This window comes from Trachinotus anak, unplaced genomic scaffold (genome assembly GCF_046630095.1).
Source record: "Trachinotus anak isolate AG129_WGS33_773 ecotype Australia unplaced genomic scaffold, CSIRO_AGI_Tana_v1 ptg000002l, whole genome shotgun sequence".
Lineage (NCBI taxonomy): Eukaryota > Metazoa > Chordata > Actinopteri > Carangiformes > Carangidae > Trachinotus > Trachinotus anak.
The window spans coordinates 29116406-29138075 of record NW_027273853.1 but is presented as its reverse complement, the minus strand read 5'-3'; the positions used below and the strand labels follow the sequence as shown (position 1 = coordinate 29138075).

General features: G+C 46.8%; 3 protein-coding genes across 6 annotated transcripts; 2 read left to right on the top strand and 1 right to left on the bottom strand.

The window, feature by feature from the left end:
• Window positions 1–205: 205 nt before the first annotated feature.
• Window positions 206–12344, bottom strand: kcnj11l (potassium inwardly rectifying channel subfamily J member 11, like). 3 transcript variants are annotated; one of them, XM_071461454.1, is made up of 9 exons: window positions 12285–12310; window positions 9121–9206; window positions 6893–7105; window positions 6134–6296; window positions 5009–5188; window positions 3091–3330; window positions 2729–2998; window positions 1834–2041; window positions 206–1630 (listed from the first exon to the last, which is right to left on the bottom strand). In XM_071461454.1, the coding sequence occupies exons 5-9, from the start codon at window positions 5165–5167 to the stop codon at window positions 1200–1202; spliced, it is 1308 nt and encodes a 435-aa protein (XP_071317555.1). In that variant the 5' UTR covers window positions 5168–5188; window positions 6134–6296; window positions 6893–7105; window positions 9121–9206; window positions 12285–12310; the 3' UTR covers window positions 206–1199. The 3 variants fall into 3 exon arrangements, with proteins under 3 accessions (XP_071317555.1, XP_071317574.1, XP_071317564.1); XM_071461473.1 differs by having other exon boundaries at window positions 6927–7105; XM_071461463.1 differs by lacking the exon at window positions 9121–9206 and having other exon boundaries at window positions 12285–12344.
• LOC139608050 (uncharacterized) lies at window positions 8223–11571 on the top strand. Its single transcript, XM_071461506.1, has 3 exons — window positions 8223–8684; window positions 9138–9224; window positions 9438–11571. The coding sequence occupies exons 1-3, from the start codon at window positions 8616–8618 to the stop codon at window positions 9876–9878; spliced, it is 597 nt and encodes a 198-aa protein (XP_071317607.1). The 5' UTR covers window positions 8223–8615; the 3' UTR covers window positions 9879–11571.
• Window positions 11736–20249, top strand: LOC139608012 (uncharacterized). 2 transcript variants are annotated; one of them, XM_071461433.1, is made up of 13 exons: window positions 11736–12256; window positions 12356–12449; window positions 12551–12638; window positions 12918–13254; window positions 14384–14477; window positions 15004–15091; window positions 15344–15650; window positions 16372–16465; window positions 16697–16784; window positions 17312–17633; window positions 17829–17922; window positions 18025–18112; window positions 18458–20249. In XM_071461433.1, the coding sequence occupies exons 1-13, from the start codon at window positions 12205–12207 to the stop codon at window positions 19025–19027; spliced, it is 2316 nt and encodes a 771-aa protein (XP_071317534.1). In that variant the 5' UTR covers window positions 11736–12204; the 3' UTR covers window positions 19028–20249. The 2 variants fall into 2 exon arrangements, with proteins under 2 accessions (XP_071317534.1, XP_071317542.1); XM_071461441.1 differs by lacking the exons at window positions 11736–12256; window positions 12356–12449 and having other exon boundaries at window positions 12628–12751.
• The last annotated feature ends 1421 nt before the right edge of the window (window positions 20250–21670 follow it).

The following is a 21670-nucleotide window of genomic DNA, read 5'->3' as shown; positions in this document are numbered from 1 at the left end:
GTTCCTTTACCTACTGTTTATTGAGAGCAGTTTTTTACAGCAGTTCCACAACAGTTTCAACAAACTGCTGGTCATTTAAATTCAAGATTTACACCCATAACTAGTGTTAAAATCTCAGTTGAGTACGGCGTGACATAGTTTAGCTTTAATCAGTGACTGATTGACACGTTTCCCCTCTGGACTAACTGTATCTGTCTCAGTCATCAGTGTTAATCATCCTTCTCAGACGAGACGAGGGACCGATTTATTGGAATAGAGATGAACATGTCATCAGTGGAAATTATCACCACCGACCCAAAAAACAAAACAAAAAAACAGCCGCGCAATTAGACAAAAAGCAGTAAAGATGTAAATATATATATCACAGTTTCTAATAACAACTACATTTGATTTGAAGTGTATTGTGTATAACATAGTTTACAAGACACTTGTATTTCCAATACAAGAGGTCATAATATGCCCTGTGAGCTGCGTCATGTCTTCAGAGCAGATTGGAGGCTACATGGAGTTGCAATAGTGAAGTGCTGAAATAGGCCGGGGCTAGCTGGTTAGCATGCTAGCTTCAGTAGAAGAAAAGAAGGGATATAAACAAGTTATCATTGGAGTTTGTTTCCACTTCTGGAGGCAGCTGTTGGTGAGTAAAAGAATGAAGGTTGATGCTGAACTCACTGGTGAACAGCTGCTAATGCTAACATTAGCTATGTAGCTTCTTTAATATGGGAAGATTGATAACTGATCACAAAAGCATGTTTTTTTGTTACATCTATAAAAATATATTAACAGAGGAAACATGGTTTTGCATCTGTAGTAGAGTTCAGAAGTATGATCACGTTACCGTGTTGATGATGTGGAAGATTTTGTTTCCACATCATCCCCCAAAATCTGTAGGAAAACTCACAGACGCTGGTTTAGAGAAAGGAATAATCAGCTTCACCTTCACTCTACTGTTTTATCATCATAATGAGGTAACTTCAAAACATGGTTACAATAATTTAAAATTCATAACAGAATAAAATAAAAGTTCTTTAGATAATCTTACATTAAACGGCAGAAATTTAACCAGGAGTCGTATCAGGTATCATGGGACTGAGAATACGGTTGTGTTGATATTTTGTATACTAACTGCAAGAAAAGGTAAATACTAAGACAGTTGTACTGTATTTCAATCCTAGTTTGTAATATGGAACTAGTGTCTGTTTTCAGTCACTCATGTCCCCCAGTGTCTCCTCTTCAATCTGTCGTCCAATCACCTCCAGCTGCACCCTCTTCTTCTGTCCTTTCTGCTCCACCTCTCTCTCTGGTTTCTCTGATTGGGCATACCAGGGCTGAGGGGCGGAGCTGTCGCAGGCCCGGCCTCCTCTGCGGAAACCTCCTCGGCCGGCTCGGACCAACCCCCATCCCTGCAGCTGAACCTCTGACCCCCCCTCCTGGACTCCTCTAGTCTGGTCCAGCTCCTTTGTGCTGAGAGAAGACATCCGGACGGGGGCCGTGTTGCCGAACTTGGAGTAGTCGACGCAGTACCGACCATCCTCCTCTGTGATGATGGAGACAAAGCGCCTCCCCCACAGGATCTCCTCAGGAGTGTAGGAGGTCCGGGCCTGCATGCTGATCCCTGTTGTTTCCACCACACCTAAAGAAAGAGGAAGGAAAAACACACACTGCATTCATTTCAACTATTAAACATTTCCTGCATCACAAGCACCGGAGCTGAATCTAAGCTGCAGACGTCTTCCTCTAAAAGCTGAAAGGATGGAAGTCTTTTGCTGGAGACCACCACACAGAGATACGTCCACATTGAGTCCAGAGCGTCATGATGTGTGGGAGGCTCCTGACCTTCGAGGATGACGATGATCTCCAGGTCCTCTGAGGCCAGCGACTGGGCGGAGAGCTCGTACAGAGGACTCCCTCTCTCCATGGTGTGGCTGATGATCAGAGGAGAAACCAGGAAGATGCCATTACTCCTCAGAGGGTTCTCCACCTGGATGTCCAGCTGACACACCGGGATCACCTCGCCCTCCGCCGTCACCGTCCGTCGGATCACCTGGAGGGAGAACAACCGGACACAGTGTCAGCGACTTCAACAGCTTCAGTGTTACCAACCAGAGAAGGAACTGAAAACAGTCTGAGAACCTGGTAGAAAATGAGGTTCAGGTTCTGATCAATGTAAAGTTGGTTTTTAGTTCAGATGTTCAGAGACAACTCGCCAGACTTTGGACCTGGGCTAGCTATTTTCCCATGCTGCTTTGCATCTCTTTGTTGTGGTTTTGCACATCTTTCTTTGTTTTGTGTCTCTTACAGTGACATTGTGCGGATCCACTCTGATCTTCCTGCACAGATGTGTCACTAACCATCTAAACCATCCTGTGAAGCAGCTTCTCTCTTCTGTTGTCCTGATTTAAAAGACTAATGTTTCTGTATTTGTATGAAATGTTCCTGTCGCATCATTTTGCTCTGCAGCTGGAATACGAAGGAAAATATCAACAAAACAAAGACTGGATTTGTGGATTTGGTTGACAGACACTCAAACCTTAAAAGACTGTGATCAGGAACCAAACAACACGTCCCTACTTTTTACTGAGCTCCGTGACTTTCCATCAAGAAAACAGAGGCTCTGTTGCAGGGACTACCTAGTAGACCTGTTCAGTAATCCAGCCATGCATCTACAGCTTTATGCTATATGAGCAAACGCCTGCTGATGAAGACCATGTGATGTGGCTGAAAGACTTACCTGCAGCTGGACGGTGGCAGAGATGATCATACTTTTCCTCAGGTCTCCAACTCTGAACATGAAGGTCGGCCGGCCATTTCGAGGAGCGATGACGGCGTTTCTGGAGAAGATGAGCGTCTCTGCTCGGCGGTTGGCCTGGGCCGTCTTCATGAAGACACAGCCAAGCATCACGGCGTTGATGATGAGCCCTAAAATGTTCTGGATGATCAGCACAGTTATAGCCAGAGGACATTCCTCCGTCACCATCCTGCCGCCAAAACCGATGGTCACCTGGGGGGGGGGGGCATGGAGTTCACAGCTAATAAAACATAAAAACCACTGCGCCTGGGTCGGCCAACGACACCAACAACTACAGCTCTCACCTGGACTTCGATGGAGAAGAGGAAGGCAGAGGTGAAGGAGTGGATGGCAGTGACACAGGGGACAGGGCCCGGCTCGCCGTTAGGGTCACGGGGCTCCAGGTCTCCGTGGGCGAAGGCCATGAGCCACCAGATCATAGCGAAGAGCATCCAGGAGCAGAGGAAGGCCGAGGTGAAGATGAGGAGGGAGTGCTGCCACTTCAGGTCCACCATGGTGGTGAAAACATCCTGCAGAAACCGACCCTGAAACACGGCGAGAAGACGAAGGTAAATACACCTGAAGAGAAGCTGCTTCCCCTCACTTTTTAAAATCCTGTTCTCTTCACTCTTACAGCTCCTGGATTCTCTTACTGTCATGTGTTGAAGTCCTGAGAGGAAAATACTTTTTTTGTCAGGATTTATCAAAGTGTTTGTTGTTGTCTTCAGGGGGCGACTCCACTGGTTGTAAACCTGATTGTATTGAAGTCTATGTGAAAATGTCTCCACTTCTCTCTGATTTATTATTTATATGTCTCAGTTTCTAGTTTCAAGTCTCCTTCAACTCAACATGATGTTCATTTTTAAATTATGATCCATTTAGGGGAAAATAGACCATAAAGCAGGGGCTGCATTAGGGCGGGGCTACTGTGTGATTGACAGACTGTACCTGACAATCAGGATAGAGCAGGTCATATGTTGTGGGTTAGCAGGTTATGTCACATCAATGTAGTGTCTGTCTTTTGACTACAAATGTATTTTAATCTGCAAAGTCTTTCTGTCAGAGACACTTTAGGAAGTCAGGTAAACAGGTGCAGAGCGACTGTAGTGAGCAGGTCACAGTGAGTGTTTGGGTTCAACACAAGGCACAAGAGACCGGGCTTCTACAGAGACTGGGGCTGTTACAGCTGTGTGCAGCTGTGTAAAGGCCTGCAGCCATTACTCAGGGCTGAAAAAATGGTGCCACCAAAGTAGTCTTTAATCTACACTGTTAACATTGTTCTGATAATATGGTAAAACAACAATAAGGTGATAGTGAAGTTTGCAGTAGCTGTAACGATGTGACGTCAGCCTCAGTGATGTTTGAAATCTTTATGTAACTCTGGGGCCTGATTCAACACGAATTTACTTTTTAATAAATTTGCAAAAAAATCTAGAATTCAGTTTTGTGGGGTTTTGAGTGTATTTAACCCTATAATGCCAAATGCATCAAATTTGATACAAGCATTTCTGAGACCTATTGCATCACCTTATGGTAAAAACTTCACTCAAAACCCTCTTGTATCCAATCTGATACTTGTCTTCCAACCCCTGGTGGAAACCTTTATCACTACAACAATTCAAACACAGTACACGGGACAATCCAAGTTGGCCACCTTCAGATAGTTCCCAACTCACTGGATCAAGGTAAAGAAAATTGCGATTTTTACGATTTTCCAGTGACATTTTCTTTGAAATTTTTAGTAATATTCTAACATGAACACTTAATCTGTTGAAGCAAGTTACAATTACATAATTTTTTGTATTTTAGTATGTAGTAAAATCGTGTATAAAATTTGGAAAAACCTATATGCAAATCATTTTTTGTAATTTTTTTTTTCAAATTTTGTGAAAGGGCCAAATAAAGGTTCCAGATTCAAGAAATCAGAATTTTCTGTCCATTATTTCTGGGGTCGGGCATTACAGGGTTAAGCATAAAATTGCAACACAACAGAACATGAAGAAAGTGAAGGGGTCTGAAGACTTTCTGAACGCTCTGTATGTCAGCATTAGGAAACTGCAGCAAGGCTTTAAAGGACAGTTTTTAACATCTGTCCTGAATCAACAATCAACAGTCAGGTGAAGGCTGAAACAAGGTGTATAAATCAATCATTAAAACAGTTATTGGCTCCTTATTGATCGAACAGGAAGAGGTGACGTTGTGGGTTGCTGGGGTTCGGTCTACCTGCTCCCTGATGTTCTTGTGAGCCACGTTGCAGGATCCGGTCTTGGTAATGAAGCGGGCTCTCTGAGATCTGAAGCGGCTGCGGTTCGGCTGGTTCTGGTCCTCAGCCAGACGGGTCAGCAGGAAGCCGTCTGGCAGGAGGCCCTTCCTGGCCAACATGATGCTGCTGCTGCTGCACACCTGTCCACCAGCGCGCGCACACACACACACACACACACACACATTGAACGCCTTCTTTGTAGCGATATGTCATTGTTCCATGGCCTCTTACTCTAACCACAACTAACTACAACTATATGTCCATTAACCATTAACCCCTGCAGCTCTTTAAACTTGTGGGGTCCAGCATTCTCCAAAAATCTGTCGGATCCCACAAGTATAGTGGGCTCCCAGTTTTCGCCCCCACGGTGCTCGGACACAAGAAGAACAATGAGATGATGGTGAACTGTAGAGGTTCTTCATGTAGCACAGTCGGATCCATTAACGACTCAACATTCAAATTAGAATAGTTCAGTTTTCACAATTTGACAAACATCACTGATCCTGATTCATGGCATCTTCCAGTCATGTGCTCTGGAGTTTGGGCCGTGACCTTTCAGGGTCAGGGACGGTGCCTCGCAGGGGACAAGGTGGTTTGTTCGCTGGTCACACAGATTTCTAACAGGACTCACTGACTTAGTGTGAATAATTCAAATCAGATGAACTTCATTCAGCCCAAAGGATTTTTTTATGTGTGTGGTTTAAGGGATGATGAAGGAATTTTAAATGTTTTTTATCAATAAATGTTAATATCTGCTGACAGTGCAGACAGTGTTATTGCCTTCATATATTTTATTACTATCGTCACTTATAAATAAATAAGTGTATTTCCAGCCGGATCTGCCCAAAGAAATATTAAAGGAATATTATATACATATGTCCTGTGAGTAATATATATTATGACATTAGGGAACTCTACAGAGACTCTGCTCACATAGAGGACAACACAACTGAGCTCTCATCAATAAATTCAGAGAGGAAGCCACAGAGGATGGTCACGGCTCCAGAATCTGTGGCTTCTTCAGGGCGAGCGGAGCGGATCCGCTGGGTCCACACAAACACAGGTAAACAAACAGGTGAGCTTACCTGCTCAGGGAACTGCAGCTCTGCTCTCAGAGTTCAGTTATGTCGACGTGAGACTCGACATGGACTCCATCGTTTCCCCATCAGGATGTTTCACATCTCCAAACAAACACCAGGACCTGAGTCAAGTTCACACCCAGCACAAGGCAGAGCTTCCGCTCATCCCCTTCAAAATAAAACACCAAGAAGTCAACTGTCATGCCTTGGAGACAGATGTCAGAGGAGGAAATATCCAAAAGTCCAAATCTAGTTGGTAAAGTGGATTATTAAAAATAAAACACCTTTAATAAATGATGAATAGTATAATGAAATTATACCAACACATGCCAGGACACTTCCCTTCCTCATTATGTGTAAAGACATGTTCAAATACAAAACTCATTTGATAAAAAACTTGTATTTTTTAGAAACAGAAACACTGAAATAGATTAAGAGACTTTTATAGGTCACAGCTCATTCACAGTAAACTGAATCAGCCCCGTACATACACGTTCTATTTGGGGTTTTTGTTTGATTGTTTGTTTGTTTGTTTGTTTGTTTGTTTTTGGTGCTTGGTTCATTTTCTGCAGATCACAGAATCATTACAGAAAACCTGTAAATGATGCAGGGGTAGGTGCGTCCATCCATAGGTTCCATTATCAAAATAGTTAGCAATTTATTATTTGATCAATTGATTGATTGTTTCAGCTCTAAATCAAAACAGATAAAACAAGGAAATTATGTTTATAACCAGCTTCTCAAAATATTATTATTCCCACTTACTGCAGACTTCGTCACAATGTTCAAGAAATCTTACAGCTTGGAAAGACTTTAATTTTGAAAGCAGTGTGTAGCAGGTTCCGGTGCCGTGTGAGCTGAATGTGTTGAAGTGGTTCCGCTCGGCTCGGAGCCGCAGAGGAGGCTGAGCAGCGTCAGTCTGCAGAGGCCTCCTGCTGCCGGCGGGGGCGGGGGAGGAGCGCCCGCCTCCTGGAAGCCCTGGAAATAAAAACATCAAGACCGACAGATTCTGCTCATTTAAGATATATGTGCACAAATGACAGAGTTATTAAGGAGAAACATGGTCAACGCGGGAAGAAGAAGTTATGGCTTTTGGGCTTAAAGTAGATTCAAAGACAAGTTCCTGTATCGATTGAAGTATTGTCTGTATTATCGATCAGTCATCAGTGTATTGCTCAGTGTCTGCAGGGCAGCATTCCCGCGGTAGAAACACATGAATACATCAAATAAACAGAAAATAAAACAAAGGAGTAAACAAACAAACATCATAAAGTTCAATTAAAATAACGTGTTATTAATTAGAAGTACATATGATCAAACCAAGCAAATATTAGGCAGCTGTTGATAAACGTCCTTCCCTAATATAATGTGGGAACTGTAGGTTAATGTAAATATTGAAGGAATATGTTCCTCTTATACATTTCAAAATCAAAAGTTGCTTAAATCAACAATTGATTTTTCTATTTACTTTTGTTTACATTAGTGTTTAATTGTCGTGGTCTATTTACTTTTCTTTATTTTTATTTTATTCTCCCTGTTTACTTATTCGTTGGATTTTTCAATGTGTTTCTGAGTACCGGCCTGTAGGCGGCAGCAAGGCTCCGTCACTGAGACTCGACAACCGACAATAGACAGTAGAAGAAGAGGAGGAGGCCCAGAAACAATGGCGAACACTCACAGAAGTAAAGTCATTTAAATTAAGCGTCGGGTGTGAATGGAAACGGATTGAACGAAGCTTCGTGAACGTTAATGTTCGACGCTGTTTCTGTCCGAACCTGAGCATGAAGCCGCTTCAGGTGTGGAGCTTGTTCCCAGCGACAGCAGCTGGTTCAGGCACCTGCTGCCAGGTCGCTGTTCCCGCCGCAGGAGGACACCTGTGGCGGGAACACACCTCAGGAATCCATCCATCCGCAGGTTCCCGCGGCTCTGAGCAGCTTTTCTGCGGCTTTCAGCTCATTGCTTTGGTTTAACAGAGTTTGTATTTTCCCTAACCAGTTATCTCCACCACTCCCAGCATTAACCAGACTAACCAGAGAGGGCACAGTGTTCAGGCAGGGACAGATCTGCCTCAGCAGGACACTCAGCGTCTGGTCCCTGAGACAGAAACCTGCTTTATTCTGACAGAATAAACCTGTTTTTATCTTTGTCTGTTTAACGATCAAACCACTGTCGACTTTATAAGACTGGTCAGTTTAAATGTTGTTAATAAAACACATTTTGTTCTGAGCACAAGCTTGAAATTCTGCAGATATGAATCATGGACACAAACACCAGCTCAGCTGATCATGATGTAACCACTGGATGTGGAAACAAGAAACCTGCAGGCGTCTGATTGGTGCAGAAGAAGTGAAGAAGATCAGAGTTTAAAAGTTTGACCCAAAAAAATCACATGCTCATCAGGAGAGGCTGAGGACCTCTGAATAGTGATGATGATGATGATGATGATGAGGAGTCTGTCTCCACAGTGACAGACAGAGACATCAGGCTGATGATTCAGCTCCGTGCCACCAACGCCGCCGTCTTCACGGGCAGGAGGAACTGCCATGAGAGGCTGGAGGTCAGTCACCTTCTCTCCTGCACGGTTTTTCATTTTGTGCTCATTTTATTAACATTTTGATCCTGATGAATTTTACCAAATCGGATTTAAAGAAAATACTATTTACAGCACAAATGTTTTGTAGTTTCACTATTTATTTTTCCTTTCTTTAAGAAGCACGTGTAATTAGAGTCTGAGCTGAATGTTCTCTGGCAGCAGGACACTGATGCTGTTTGATGTTGATGACGTTTCATTATAATTAATCACTGAGCTGAACTACAGATCAAACCCATCAGTTATTTAAAAGTATTTAAAAGCCAATGTTACTGATGCAAGGCACATTTACACTCTCTCATTACTGAGTTTGCCTCGATGTGAATCGCCCTCCCCCACAAGAACTCTCATCTCGACTGCAGTAAAACCTCCACAGTCTCACGTCGCCGTCTACCTCACTGACCGTCCTCTGTGCTGCAGGGCCATAAGGAAGGAGATGGGGCTGCAGGGGGGATGTCAGCGCGGCAGCTGAAGAAGAAATGGGACAACCTGAAAGAAAAGTACAGGGTCAGTGCAGTTCCATTGGAACCTGGTCTGAATGATGTCTCAGGTTGTTTTGTGGCAAAGAAATAGTCCGACACACAACCATGCTAATCCATTCCTCAAATGGATGAAACAAAGTGCACTAACTCTTGAACCGTTTCATGTAAGTAGTTTGTGGAGTTTTGATTGACCATGAGCTGAAATCTGTCTTTAACACTGATGTTCTCTCTTGTGTAGGTGTTGAAGAACCCTCTGGAGGACATGGAGAACTTGACCAAACCCAGCTCGTGGCGCTGGTTCCACCTGATGGATGAGGCCATGAGCGGCCGCCTGGCCGGGACCGCCAACGTTGTGCAGCCCTGCCTGCTGGACGAGGATGAGGAGCACACCTCAGACCTGCCTCTGCTCAGTCCCCCCAACACGAGAGAAGAGTTTTCTTTTCCTGGACTCGGTGTTGTTGATTCGGGAACTCTGGGGGAGGTGGGGGCGCCCGGGGGGGTGCTGGAGATAGGTGGGGTCAAAGCAGAGAACAGAGCTGAATCACCTGCAGAGACTGTTGCAGCTGGAGGAGACGGAGAACACATGAGACACTCAGCCTGTGATAAACCAAAGCCAGACTGCTGTGCTGTCCGCCACGTTACTGCCGGACTGCACCGCCGCTGCAGCAGCAAACACTGACTCCAGCAAGAGGCCCTCCTCCTCCAGAAACCTGGTCAGAGACGCCGCCGAGGCAGACAGGAAGCTGTCTGGGCTGCAGCGAGAGAGAGAGGCTCTGGAGAGAGAGCAGGCCGAGTTCGACAGAGAGCTGATCGCTTTAGAAAGAGACAGAGAGCTGCTGAACAGACACATGGCCGCTGTTGAGCGAGACAGGACGTCTGTAGAAAGAGACCGAGCGGCCGTGGAGAGGGAGAGAGCTTTTCTGGATCGAGGCCGAGCTTTTCTAGAGAGACAGAGTGTTTCTAAACAGAGCCAGAGAGGACCTAGAGAGAGACAGAGCTCTGTTCAGGAGAGAGAGGGAGGGGGTGGACAGACATCAGACTGAGATGATGATAGAGAAGGAGGTGGTACTTCAGACCAGGTTCTACCAGGGTCTGATGGCTGCAGATCTGGACCCAGACCAGCTGGAGACCAGACAGAGACTGGTGTCTTTGTTCCAGAGGCTTGTTGAGAAACTGTGAGTGGGGGATGTTTTGTTGTGTGTTGTATAGAAAGACTGACCACTGTTCCCGGTGGTTTGGTTTTTCATTGTTGTTAATGTTAAGGCTCCACATTCCTCTCCCGAGGTGTAAAATCTCCCACATCCATCAGGGTCTTCATGGGTCTTCACCTGTATTTGTTTCCATCACCAGCAGCTGGTTCATCCGTGATCAGCTCCTGTCTGCAGTGTATCGTGGATGTACAGACAACTATCACTGATCACTGTGTTACTAAAGGAAACTTAAAAACAGCAGGATTCTTAATGAAGTTCTGCATGTAGAAGTGTCTTTTCTTCTATACAAGCAGATTTTTTCATCATTGACATCATATCCTCGGGAAGTGGAAGTCACACTGAATCTAGAAATGTGTTCCATGTCTGTGTGTTTAGATCTGACTGAGCTATGACTGAGAGGAAAATGAAAACCCCTGACTCAAGTGAATGAAGCATAGACTAAAAAGCCCCAGTGGTCATCCGTCAGCATGAATAAAAAGGAAGCTAAATCTTAGAGAAGTCTGGTGAGGTTCTATATGTTTGTCCTGCTCAGAGCCATAGAGCTCCATCGTTTAAAGGACGTAATAAAAACAGTGACATGTTCCTTCATCACTATGAACACACACACTGTAGTTTATTCTGACTCAGTCCTACACACACACACCATCCTGCTGCATACTCACTACACCACCAAATGTGGATGAATCCACCGCTGAAAATAGTCCCCAACAAATACATTATAACCTCCTGTTAGTTTCAGTGAGCAGCTGTTTCAGGAATTCACTGAGACTCAGTACTAACAGATACCAGTCACAGGAGACACTTTACTGCAGCATGAATCAGAATAAAGCACCTTTACTCCTCAAAAAGCTGAGAAAATGTGTACTTATACTCACATTGTAGTATTGGTACTTTTATTCAAGTAAATGATCTGAATAAAAGTAATTCTGCTCAGTTCAGTGTTTGATCTGTTGAAAATATTTTGCATATGGAACAGTGAAGATTTGTATTGTTCATAGAACTGAGACGATTAATCGATTAGCAGATCAACATAAGATTAACTGGCGATTGATCAGGAAACTGTTCAAGCAGACCAGCTTTTCAAATGTGAGAATTTACTGATTTCTCTTGTTTTACTTTTTTACTGTTTCTTTCGATTAATCAGAAAAATAACTGTCAGATTAATCGATAATGGAATTAATTAGTAGTTGCGGCACTAATTGTATAAAATGTGAAAGGTCCCCTCTTGAATATTTTGCCGGATTGTTTACGTTTACATCAAACTCCGCCCTCCCGAGCTGCAGGTCACGCGGCGGAGGGCGGGCCCGGGCGCAGTAATCGAACGCACTGTCCTGCCGGAGGGACGGGGTGTGGGCGAGCCCCGGTAACGGTGACGGTGACGGTGACGGTAACGGCTCTGTTTGCTGTGTGGTTCGCTCCTGTAGCGATGGCGTGAGTCGCCGTTAGACAGCGGGTGTCAGACGGAGCCAACGCTAACGGGAGCCGGGGTCGCTGCGGGGCGGGAAGCCCGTGTCTGCCTCGGTTTGTTGTTGAGGTTAGCTGCCTGTGCTAGCTCGCAGCCTGCTTCTTTTAACGGTTCACCGGGACTTGTCCTCGGAGGACACGGACAAACACCGCCCGGTCAAAGTTACGGTAAACCTCCACCGGCACTGCCTGACGTGATGGACGGAGCAGCGCCGCTGTAGGAGGAACGAAGCGGGAAAGCTGCGGATGTAGTTAGCATCAGGCCTGAATACCAACACACTCCACCCCTCCCTCCTTGCCCCCCGGCCCCCCCGGACCCCCCGGACCACCATGGAGTCAGCGCTCAATCCGCTGCCACAGTTCCCAGAAAACTCCTATAAAAGTAAGTACAGGCGGAATGTGTTTCATACCTGTGGGCTGCCATGACCAGGTGAGCTGTTGCCCTGTCATTGTTGGTGACCTTTGACCCCTGCACCTGCAGTGACAGAGGAGGATGTGAAGAGGCTGATCGAGTTCCGGGCGTCCAACGAGGCTCTGTTCACCGGGAAAAGAAACTCAGCTAAGATCGCATGGAGGTAGGAACCCGGCTCTCCCCTCTCAGGTGTCTGGTCTTACACCTGTGCTGGTGAGTTTCTGCCTCAGCTCACCTGCTCTGATTCTCCTCCATCTCCCTCAGCACCATCCTCAAAGGTCTGGGTCTGGAGGGGAAGCTGACAGCAGACCAGATTGCCAAGAAATGGGACAACCTGCGGACAAAGTACAAGGTAAGGTGTGATGTGGAGAGGACTCAGGAAACCGATCGGTGTTCACACGGAGAGTCTCCAGGTGGTTTTAGTAGAGAGCTCTGTCCACAAACACCTGAACGACGTGAGGACAGGTAAATACAACTAAACTGCATCACAGCAACATCTGGTAGCTGCTGATAACATCTGCAATTTATCTTCCAATAAACATAAATCAGGTTATTGTGTTCAGATATGTCGGTGTTCTGTGAGGAGACGTTCTCCAGCTCCACACTAACGGTGGCCTGGCGTCTGTTCCAGGACCTGAAGCAGCCCTACCAGGGCCAGGACAACATCGGGGGCGTCGTGGAGTCGTGGCCCTGGTTCCACATCATGGATGAAGCCATGCAGGGTCGCCTCTACAACAGCAACCTGGTGCTGAGCCCGGAGAACGCCGCCAACGCCGGTCACCGGGGAAACAGCCAACCCAACCAGAACCAGGAGAACACCGACATCCTGGAGTTCCTCATCAAGACGGAGATGGAGGACACGGTGGCAGCGGAGACGGCAGAGGATGACGGGACGGTTCACTCAGAGGCTCCTCCTCCTGAGGGAGTCCCCATGGGCTGGAGGAGGATGACCGAGTGCTCCTATAAAAGTAGGCGGATCCTCCTGAACACGAAGAGTTCACAGGGTTAAATCAGAGTCTGTGACCTGCTGCTCATCTGATGACGTGAGAATAAGTGTCAGCTGGTTTTCACTACCTGCAGCACATCACCTGAGGCTGCTGCCTCAGGGTCCAGAGTTAATTAACTATGACGGCAGGAATTAGTTATATCCTGCTGAGAAATACTGAAAAATGTGATATAATAATAAATAATCCTGGTCTAAATCATCCCCACTGGTTTTCAGTCACACTTCCCATGTGTGCTCCAGTATGATGGTGTAACAGGTACTAAATCACCTGGGTGAAGCCTGGAGAATCCCTGTGTACACAGTTATTTGATCATACTGATGACGGGGTACAGAAGGAGAAGCGCTGCCGTGAGAACAGGACGACTGACAGCTTCAGGTTTTCAGCGGCTACGCTGGCGTGCTGCTTGTGGCGCGGCAGCGAGGACGAGGAGGCCGGTGTAAACGTGCAGGTCTGAGTCTCTGTCAGCTGATCAGTAAACAGCAGCAGGTGGTGGACGTTTCATTCATTGTCTCACAGCTTTTTAAGTGTTGATGGAGACACTGCAAAACTTTCTACATGTGGATTCAGCCACGATTCGCAGTTTGAAATAACTTTATTAGTTTGTATTATTTACAGTGCTGTTGGTTTAAATGCTGTGTTGTTTTCAAAGCTGCAGAAAACCATTGGTTCAGGTTCGCAGCAAGTGTCGACTTGAAATGAAGTGGAAACCTTGTCAGACCAGAACAAAGCAGCAGTGTGCTGGTCCCATGTAACGATGTCTAACCCTGAACAGTGATCAGGAGCAGCTCTCTGACCTAACAGAGATCTCAGGGATAGTTCTTCATTTTGAGAATGAAGGCAGTTTATATACAGAGAAGGTCACTTCATTCAAACACTTTACTTTTTTCTCCTCCTGTCACATAATTTTGCACCTGCAACGTTTGTTTGACAGTTTGATATTAAAATACTGTTTGGGGGTCAATGTGGAGGAACGACCTCGTGTGTCTTGGTTTTGGTCATAGTTTTGTTTTTTTAAAGTCCAACACAGAGGAAACTCCATGTGAACTGTCTGTATCAGCTCATAACTAGAAACTCTTCCTCTTGTCAACAGTGACTGAGCCAGAAACGGAGCGAATGATCAAACTTCGAGCTGCGAACGAAGCCCTCTTCACCGGCAGGAAACATTCAGCCAAACCGGCCTGGAGGTGAGTTCACTACCTGCACCTGGACCACAGCACTTTCCTTGCAGTCCTGCACAGTTACAGGACTCTAACCAGGTTCACCTCACAGACTTCAGACTGTCAGAGCTGGACCGTGAACTTCAATCCGTATCTCAGCCACTGAAACAGCTGAAGATACAAAATCTGACTCAGCTCATGTTTCCTGAGCTGCTTGATCCAGATCCTGAAAGTCCTGGTCCAGAAGTCTGACGGACATCAGCTTAAGTTATTGATCCAAAGGCCAAAGGTTTTTATCCCCTTATCTCAAGGTCACAGGATAAAATGATTTATGAATATGGCCTTTCTCAGCTTCCATAGCTCTGATATTATTGTTTTGATTGAACAGGCTAGTAGTAGAGACAGACAGGAGCTGAGAGAGGACAGAGCATAGGGAACAGATTTGTTACTGTGGGGGGGTCAGAACAGAGTCAGTCACTGGTCTCTCTCCTTCTGAAACCTTCTCCCTGTTTGTGGGTCAGTTTGTGAAGCTGCTGTTTTTCATGTGTTGCAGAGCCATTCTGTACGAGCTGGGTCTGCAGGGGAAGCTGACCACGGATCAGTTAGCCAAGAAGTGGGACAACCTGAAGAGGAGGTACAAGGTGGGTGCAGCCACCCCAACTCCACAAACAACCTGTCCGTGACTCGTTGTGATGTCACTGTTCAGGTGACACTGACCCTCGTGAAAGGTTGTGACCAAATGTTCCCGCCATCACTTGTTTATTACACGACATCCTCCTGTTACTGTGCACAAATTAGAGCCGTTAGTTTGTAATGAAATAACAACGTCGCTGTGAGCTGCCAACAGGAGCAGGAGGAGGATCAGGTCTGACAGAGTTTCCTGTCTCCTCCAGGAGCTGAAGTTTCCTGCTCGGGGGGTGGAGACGAACCCCAGCTCCTGGCCCTGGTTCTACCGAATGAATGACGCCATGGAGGGTCGCTTTGCCGGCGCCGCACCCATCCTCACGCCTATCGTGGAGGACGAAGATGAAGACTGCGAGCCGCTGTCGCCAACGCCCAAGAAACGAGCCCGGCGGAGCCGAGGGGGGATGGCCGAGTTTCTGACAGAGTCCGAGATGGACCTGCTGGTTGATAACGAGGAGAAGAACGGGTCCACGGCTCTGGGAGAGCTGCACCGGATGGCAGAGTTCACCTACAAACGTGAGGAGGGATGAGCTGTACCTAACAGGAAGTCTGAGAGATCAGTGATTCTCCTTTTGTCTATGACACATCTGTCCTTCATGAAGCAGATGTTACATCAGAAATGATCAGTCATTACTTCATGAAACTTGTAGTGAAGCTTCTTCACGCTGTGATTAAGTGACTGAAGAAGAAAAACAAATATCAGATTCACTCAGTTTCACCTTCAGGTCAGTAGAGACTCGGTGTCAGGACTCAGTTCTACATCTGTTTCATCAGTGAAGGAGATCAGGTGAAGAAGTGACCTGAGAGTCAGAGTCAGAGCTGGTCAGACATGGGGGTCAGAGGATTGAGGAGAGGAGGAGCTCTCTGAGGAGCAGGAGCTGGTTCCACCATCAGGGAACCACAGACCAGAACAGTCTGGACTGAGACAGGGTTCAGGGTCAGGGGGGGTTAGTGGAGGTGGATGAATGGAGGCTGTCAGAGGAGCTCTGCAGTAGTGGAGCTGAGAACCAGATGAGATTAACCTCATTGGTTTCAGCCTTTTAATGTCAGAACTGGGCCGACCACCTGAGAAGATTCAGACTCTTAACTGAGCTTCATTTGGGGTTTATTGAGTAACTCACTGTGTTTATTTGTTGTCAAATTTTATCTGTGGTTTGTAGTGGATCAGATTTGTGCTACATGAACATCACACCCTCCTCTCTCCTGACTCTGCTCCTGTGTTCGTCCTCTTTTGCAGTGACAGAAGAAGACACCAGGCGACTAATAGAGTTACGAGCTGCTAACGAGTCTCTGTTTACTGGGAGGAGAAACACTGCTAAACCAGCCTGGAGGTAAATCAAGTCAAGATTTTATGTGAATTTGGGGAAATTATTTACTGTGATTCTTTCTCTTTGGTTTGCAGCAGTGGAAACGTGATGGTTACTATAGACTGATCAAAAGGATGCAGCTGCAAACTGAAGCCACGATCCTTTATAACTGGATTTATAAAATATTGTAAATCTTCTAAGAGGTTTGTAATTGTGCTTTAAGTTGCACATGAACGCGTTTTGTTTTGTCTGCAGGGGAATAGTGAAGGAGATGGGTCTGACAGGGAAGATAACACCTGACCAGGTGGCCAAGAAGTGGGACAACCTGAAGACCAAATTCAAGGTGACCAGCCTCAACAGTCTGATCTGCACAGCTGGTAAAATGATGTTGAAGGCCCAGGTGTTTCTGATTGGCTGCCAGTTTCTGCAGGGTGTGTCCTCCAATCGCAGCGTCTGTGCACGAAGCGTGAAGCTGCAATGATTAGTAAATGAGTTGATCAACAGAAGATTGATCTGTAACTATACTGATAATCAATAATGTTCAAGTAATTTTTCAGGCAGAAGTGAAGAATAATGTGACGGTGTAGTAAAATGAATATGAGTGGTTTGTGACGTGATGACGTCACACTGGGCTCTGCATGACTGTGATGGGCAGGTCTCAGTGAATGGAGTCATGAACAGCAGGTTCATCCAGCAGGACGTGAAGCTGCTCTGTGGAGTTGATCTGTGGGTTCTGACGTAGTCGTCATGATGAAAACACAAGTTTCCTGTTTCTCCCGCTCGCCGCTCGCTATGACTTTAAACACACAGATCACACCTGAACAAACACGTGCTGCTCTCACAGCCGCGCTTCTCTCTACTCGTCTGCAGGACCTGAAGTTTCCTCCCCGGGGGATGGAGAACCAGACCAACCCGGCCTCGTGGCCCTGGTTCCAGCTGATGAGTGATGCTCTGGAGGGGCGTCTGGCGGGGAAAGCTCCCAGAGTGACGCCCGTCTGGACCAACGAGGAGGACGCCGTCTTCGGCTCATCTCCTCCTCCTCCGGACAGAGACTGTTTGATGGCAGAGAGGAGCAGCGTGTCGGAGCTGGAGAGCATGGTGGGGGGGGACAACGCTGAAGCTGATGGGAACGTCACCTACATCGACGCCAGCGGAGAAGAGTGTTCAACACCCTCTGACCTCTCTTATAAAAGTGAGAGAAGTTCCTCTGGTTATTGAACTGTTCTATATTTTTATCTTTGAGAGCAAACACAGACATTTAGCAGCTGGTGATTGTGTCTGTCTGTCTGACTGTGTGTCTGTCTGTCTGTCTGACTGTCTGTCTGACTGTCTGTCTGTCTGTCTGTCTGTCTGTCTGTCTGTCTGTCTGACTGTGTGTCCGTCACAGTGACCGACCAGGACACCAGGAGGATGATCAAGCTACGAGCTGCAAACGAAGCTTTGTTCACCGGGAGGAGAAACGCCGCCAAAGCCGCCTGGAAGTAAGATCCTCTCTGTTGTGGATAAATATCATAGAGCAGCTGAAGCAGCGTGTTTCCTGTCGCCGTCTCAGTCTGAGTGTCTCTGTCCTCCCTCGCTCTCAGGGCCATCCTGAAGGAGCTGGGGCTGCAGGGGAAGGTCTCAACCTACCAGATGGCGAAGAAATGGGACAATCTGAAGAGGAGATACAAGGTAACAGCCAGTCGAGTCTGATGGGACTGAAGAGAATGGCTCAGTCAGTCCGTCTCCCAACTCCTCCCTCTGGTCTGTGGCTCTGAGCTCGTTGGTTCCTACTGAAGACGTGAATCTTTAAAAACAGCTGATCACTGTAGTTTCTGTCACACAGGAGGAAACAGTCACTGTGTCGGGGACTATTTTCAGCGGCGGAGTGATCCACATTTTATTTATGCCCCCTTCTCAATTTTTCTCTTCTCTCTCTCCTCTCCATCCTTCCTCCTTTTTTTACTCGTTTCCTTTCCTCTCCTGTCCTCTCCTCCTCCTCTCCTCCTCTCCTTTCCTCTCTCCTCCTCTCCTCAGGATCTGAAGTATCCTCCTGTAGGGATGGAGAGTGTAGTAGACAGCGCCTCCTCCTGGCCGTGGTTTCACCTGATGAATGAAGCCATGGAGGGCCGGCTGGCAAACGGCGCCCCCCTCCTCACCCCTGTCACCCAGGACGACGAGCAGCACCCTGACCCCGCCCCCAGACACAGGACCCGCCCCGCCCTTCCCCCTCCCCCCGCTTCTTCCTCTGACTACGGACAGGAGGCGTTTTGCGACGCCGCGGAGCAGAACCAGCAGAGCTCGGATGCGTGTGACGGGCCGCTGGGAGGACTGGACAGGGAGTGGGACATGGTGGAGAGGGAGAGGACGGCGCTGGAGCGGGAGAGGGAAATGGTGGAGAGAGATAGGGCGGCGGTGGAGAGAGAGAGGGCGGCGGTGCAAGCGGAGAGGCTGTGGCTGGAGAGGGAGAGGGCGGCGGTGGAGCGGGACAGAGCCATGCTGGAGCAGGAGAGGGCGGCGCTGGGCCGAGAGAGGGAGGTTCTGGACCAGAGAGCCTTGATGCTGAACTCGGTAGGACACTCCGGACACCTCAACGCCCTCATGTAGACCATCATGCTCTGGGGATGTAGACCGTCCCTGTAGAGGCAGAGCTGGCGGTCTGTCGGGGAGGTCTGGACCCCCCGGTGTCCGAGACCACGGATAATGAAGACCTGCCGCACCACGTCGGGACGGTGGCTGCTGGTCTGGTGACGGACAGAAGGGACCGGGTCCTGGAGATTGACGCCACCCGGGGGGGTCGACCATCTGAACAGGAAGTTCATTATTATCTCATCATGTCTGATGGTTCAGAAACGTCAGGGTGGTCGATCACCTGACCACGTTTTACCTGCTGAACCACACCCGGAGGTTTTAGCCTGTTGTCTTCTGTTTTATGATTTATTACACACACGCACCTGGAGAACACACACAGTGAAGCGCATGTCGGTTCAAGCTTCAGTGAAAGTTTGACAAATGAAAACTTGTCACACGGCTTTGTTCACCAGCTGTCTGACCTTCATCAGGTCTGAGGCTGTTCCCAGTTTCATCATCATCATCATCATCATCATCATCATCATCATCATCATCCGGTTCCAAATAAAACACTGTTAATGTTACATTAGGATCCTAATGTTTGTGCCACAGATAAATCGGTGTATGGGAACCACTGTTCAGCCTGACACACAACCACAACAACAACAACAACAACAACGATCCATCATCAACACCTCCTCCAGATGTGGACAGAGTCCTGTCCCCGGGCTGCAGATGTGATGAAGGAGCAGCGTCTCCTCAGGCTGTAGACGAGACACTGAATGATTCATTTCCATGAAATGTTCCTGTTCTGTTCTCTGCTGTAGTTTTCTTGATGTTTTTGCTACGCGACCTTTTCCACAGCAGATAAATGACACTAAATGACACTGTGTGTGTTGCATGAAGTCACTTCTCTGGTTTGTATTTTTTACCTGTATGTGGATGTTTGTTTTAACGACTGTGATCGTCTGCTGGTTCTGAGCTGTGGTGAAACCCAGGTGGCCTACACTCAGTACTGTACCTGAACACATCCAGAGCTCTGAAGCAGCTCCACTGGTGGAGGTATCCAGGTGTAGGCATCATCATCATCATCATCATCATCATCATCATCATCATCAGCTCTGAGTCTTGTTCTCTGATGTGGTTGGTTGGAGGTGAGACCCTGACGAGCTGCATGCACATCACTGTGTGTGGCTCCATTGTTGTGGACTTGCCGTGGTGCAGAAGTGCATTAAAGGTTCACACTGGTTGAACATGAGCCATCCCAACTCTTTGCACTGCCCCTAAACGCACAGGACTAATGAATAAACAGTGAAACTGTACAACAGAGAATCTTGTTGAGACCAGAGTGAAAGGTTCTTCCTGCAGTCAGAGCCAAGGACGCCCAATCAGAACTGGTCAGGGGAGCTTATGAAACTTGCAAATAGTTTTAGGTCCTAACGTTAATGTTATGCAATCAGAAAGTTATCTCAGCTCTGAGTCTCTCTTCTGATTGGCCGACTGTTTCCTGAGTGTTCCAATTAAAATACAGCAGATTTCATATATTTCAGATATAGCCGATCCTGCAAGGTTGGATGGTGGGTACAGGTGGGCGGGGCTTGGGGCATGGCTGAGGACAGTGACTGCTTTGTTGTGACATCACAAAGTTCCAGAAGTCCTGGCGGCTGGTTTTAAGGCTCAGTTTCTGAATACAGGCTGTGTGCATTTCTCTGTGGACTGAGGCTTTGATACTTTCACAGTATTAATATAGAACCTAGACCTGCTTTATAATCACAAACACATGGACATCTACCTTTAGACTGTGTGGAGCTTTAAAAACCTTTAGACTGGGTGGAGCTTTAACCATCCAGTCTGGTCTGTGAGGAGGTAACTGAATTTACACCAGACACATCAAACACAGAGATTATGAAACCTGCTTTGAATGTGGTGTTTGACTTCCTGCTGTGAAGGGAACATTTCCATATGAAAACCACCTCTGCTGCAGCAGGTGTCTACAGGACCTCAGGTAGCCATGACCTCACACACACACAGACTCACCTCAAGGTGAAATCATTAAGACATAACTGTGCGGCTCTTCCTGTCCCAGACCTGAAGAACACCAGTGTTCCCAGTAAACCACCAGTATCTGTAGATTAAGCCACAGACCACGTCTGTGGCGTCAAACGACATGAATCTACATTAATATACAAACTGTTTCCCACAGGATTCATTTGGGCGTCTCACCTGAACAGGATGTTCTCATTTTGTATTTATTTAAAAAATATGTTTTTGTATCATTTGCCTTTATACCTGGTGGTGTTATCACTTCCTGCCGTTCTGAAGGTTTTTCCATAATCCTCAAAGACTCCTCAACACATCCGGATGAAAAATACAAAAGATTTTTAAGGTGTCTCCAGGTGTGACTCTGCTCCTGATCCAGAGGTGGTGCACAGGGAGCACAGGTTGTTTTCAGCTGTATTTGTCTATACTGATGTTACATGGTGTTATTTTATATTTTCATACAAAACATATTTATATTTTTCTTGTGTCATGTCCAGCTACCTGGATTAGGAAATCGTAATGAGAATAATATATATGATATATATATTGTACCAAGTGCTTTGCAGTGCAGGGAGGCAGCTTGAAAATACAACAACAGACAGTAAAACGTCCCTGAAAGACAGTTTTTAAATGACTGTT

Coding starts and splice junctions, on each gene's coding strand:
- LOC139608012 (XM_071461433.1), top strand. CDS start 12,205: ATGGAGTCAGCGCTCAATCCGCTGCCACAGTTCCCAGAAAACTCCTAT. Junction 16,466..16,696: donor ACTGCTAAACCAGCCTGGAG/GTAAATCAAGTC, acceptor TTTTGTCTGCAG/GGGAATAGTGAAGGAGATGG. Junction 17,634..17,828: donor CTCTGACCTCTCTTATAAAA/GTGAGAGAAGTT, acceptor TGTCCGTCACAG/TGACCGACCAGGACACCAGG.
- LOC139608050 (XM_071461506.1), top strand. CDS start 8,616: ATGATTCAGCTCCGTGCCACCAACGCCGCCGTCTTCACGGGCAGGAGG. Junction 8,685..9,137: donor ACTGCCATGAGAGGCTGGAG/GTCAGTCACCTT, acceptor TCTGTGCTGCAG/GGCCATAAGGAAGGAGATGG. Junction 9,225..9,437: donor ACCTGAAAGAAAAGTACAGG/GTCAGTGCAGTT, acceptor TCTCTTGTGTAG/GTGTTGAAGAACCCTCTGGA.
- kcnj11l (XM_071461463.1), bottom strand. CDS start 5,167: ATGTTGGCCAGGAAGGGCCTCCTGCCAGACGGCTTCCTGCTGACCCGT. Junction 2,999..3,090: donor TCTTCTCCATCGAAGTCCAG/GTGAGAGCTGTA, acceptor CCCCCCCCCCAG/GTGACCATCGGTTTTGGCGG. Junction 2,042..2,728: donor CTGCCACCGTCCAGCTGCAG/GTAAGTCTTTCA, acceptor TTCTCCCTCCAG/GTGATCCGACGGACGGTGAC.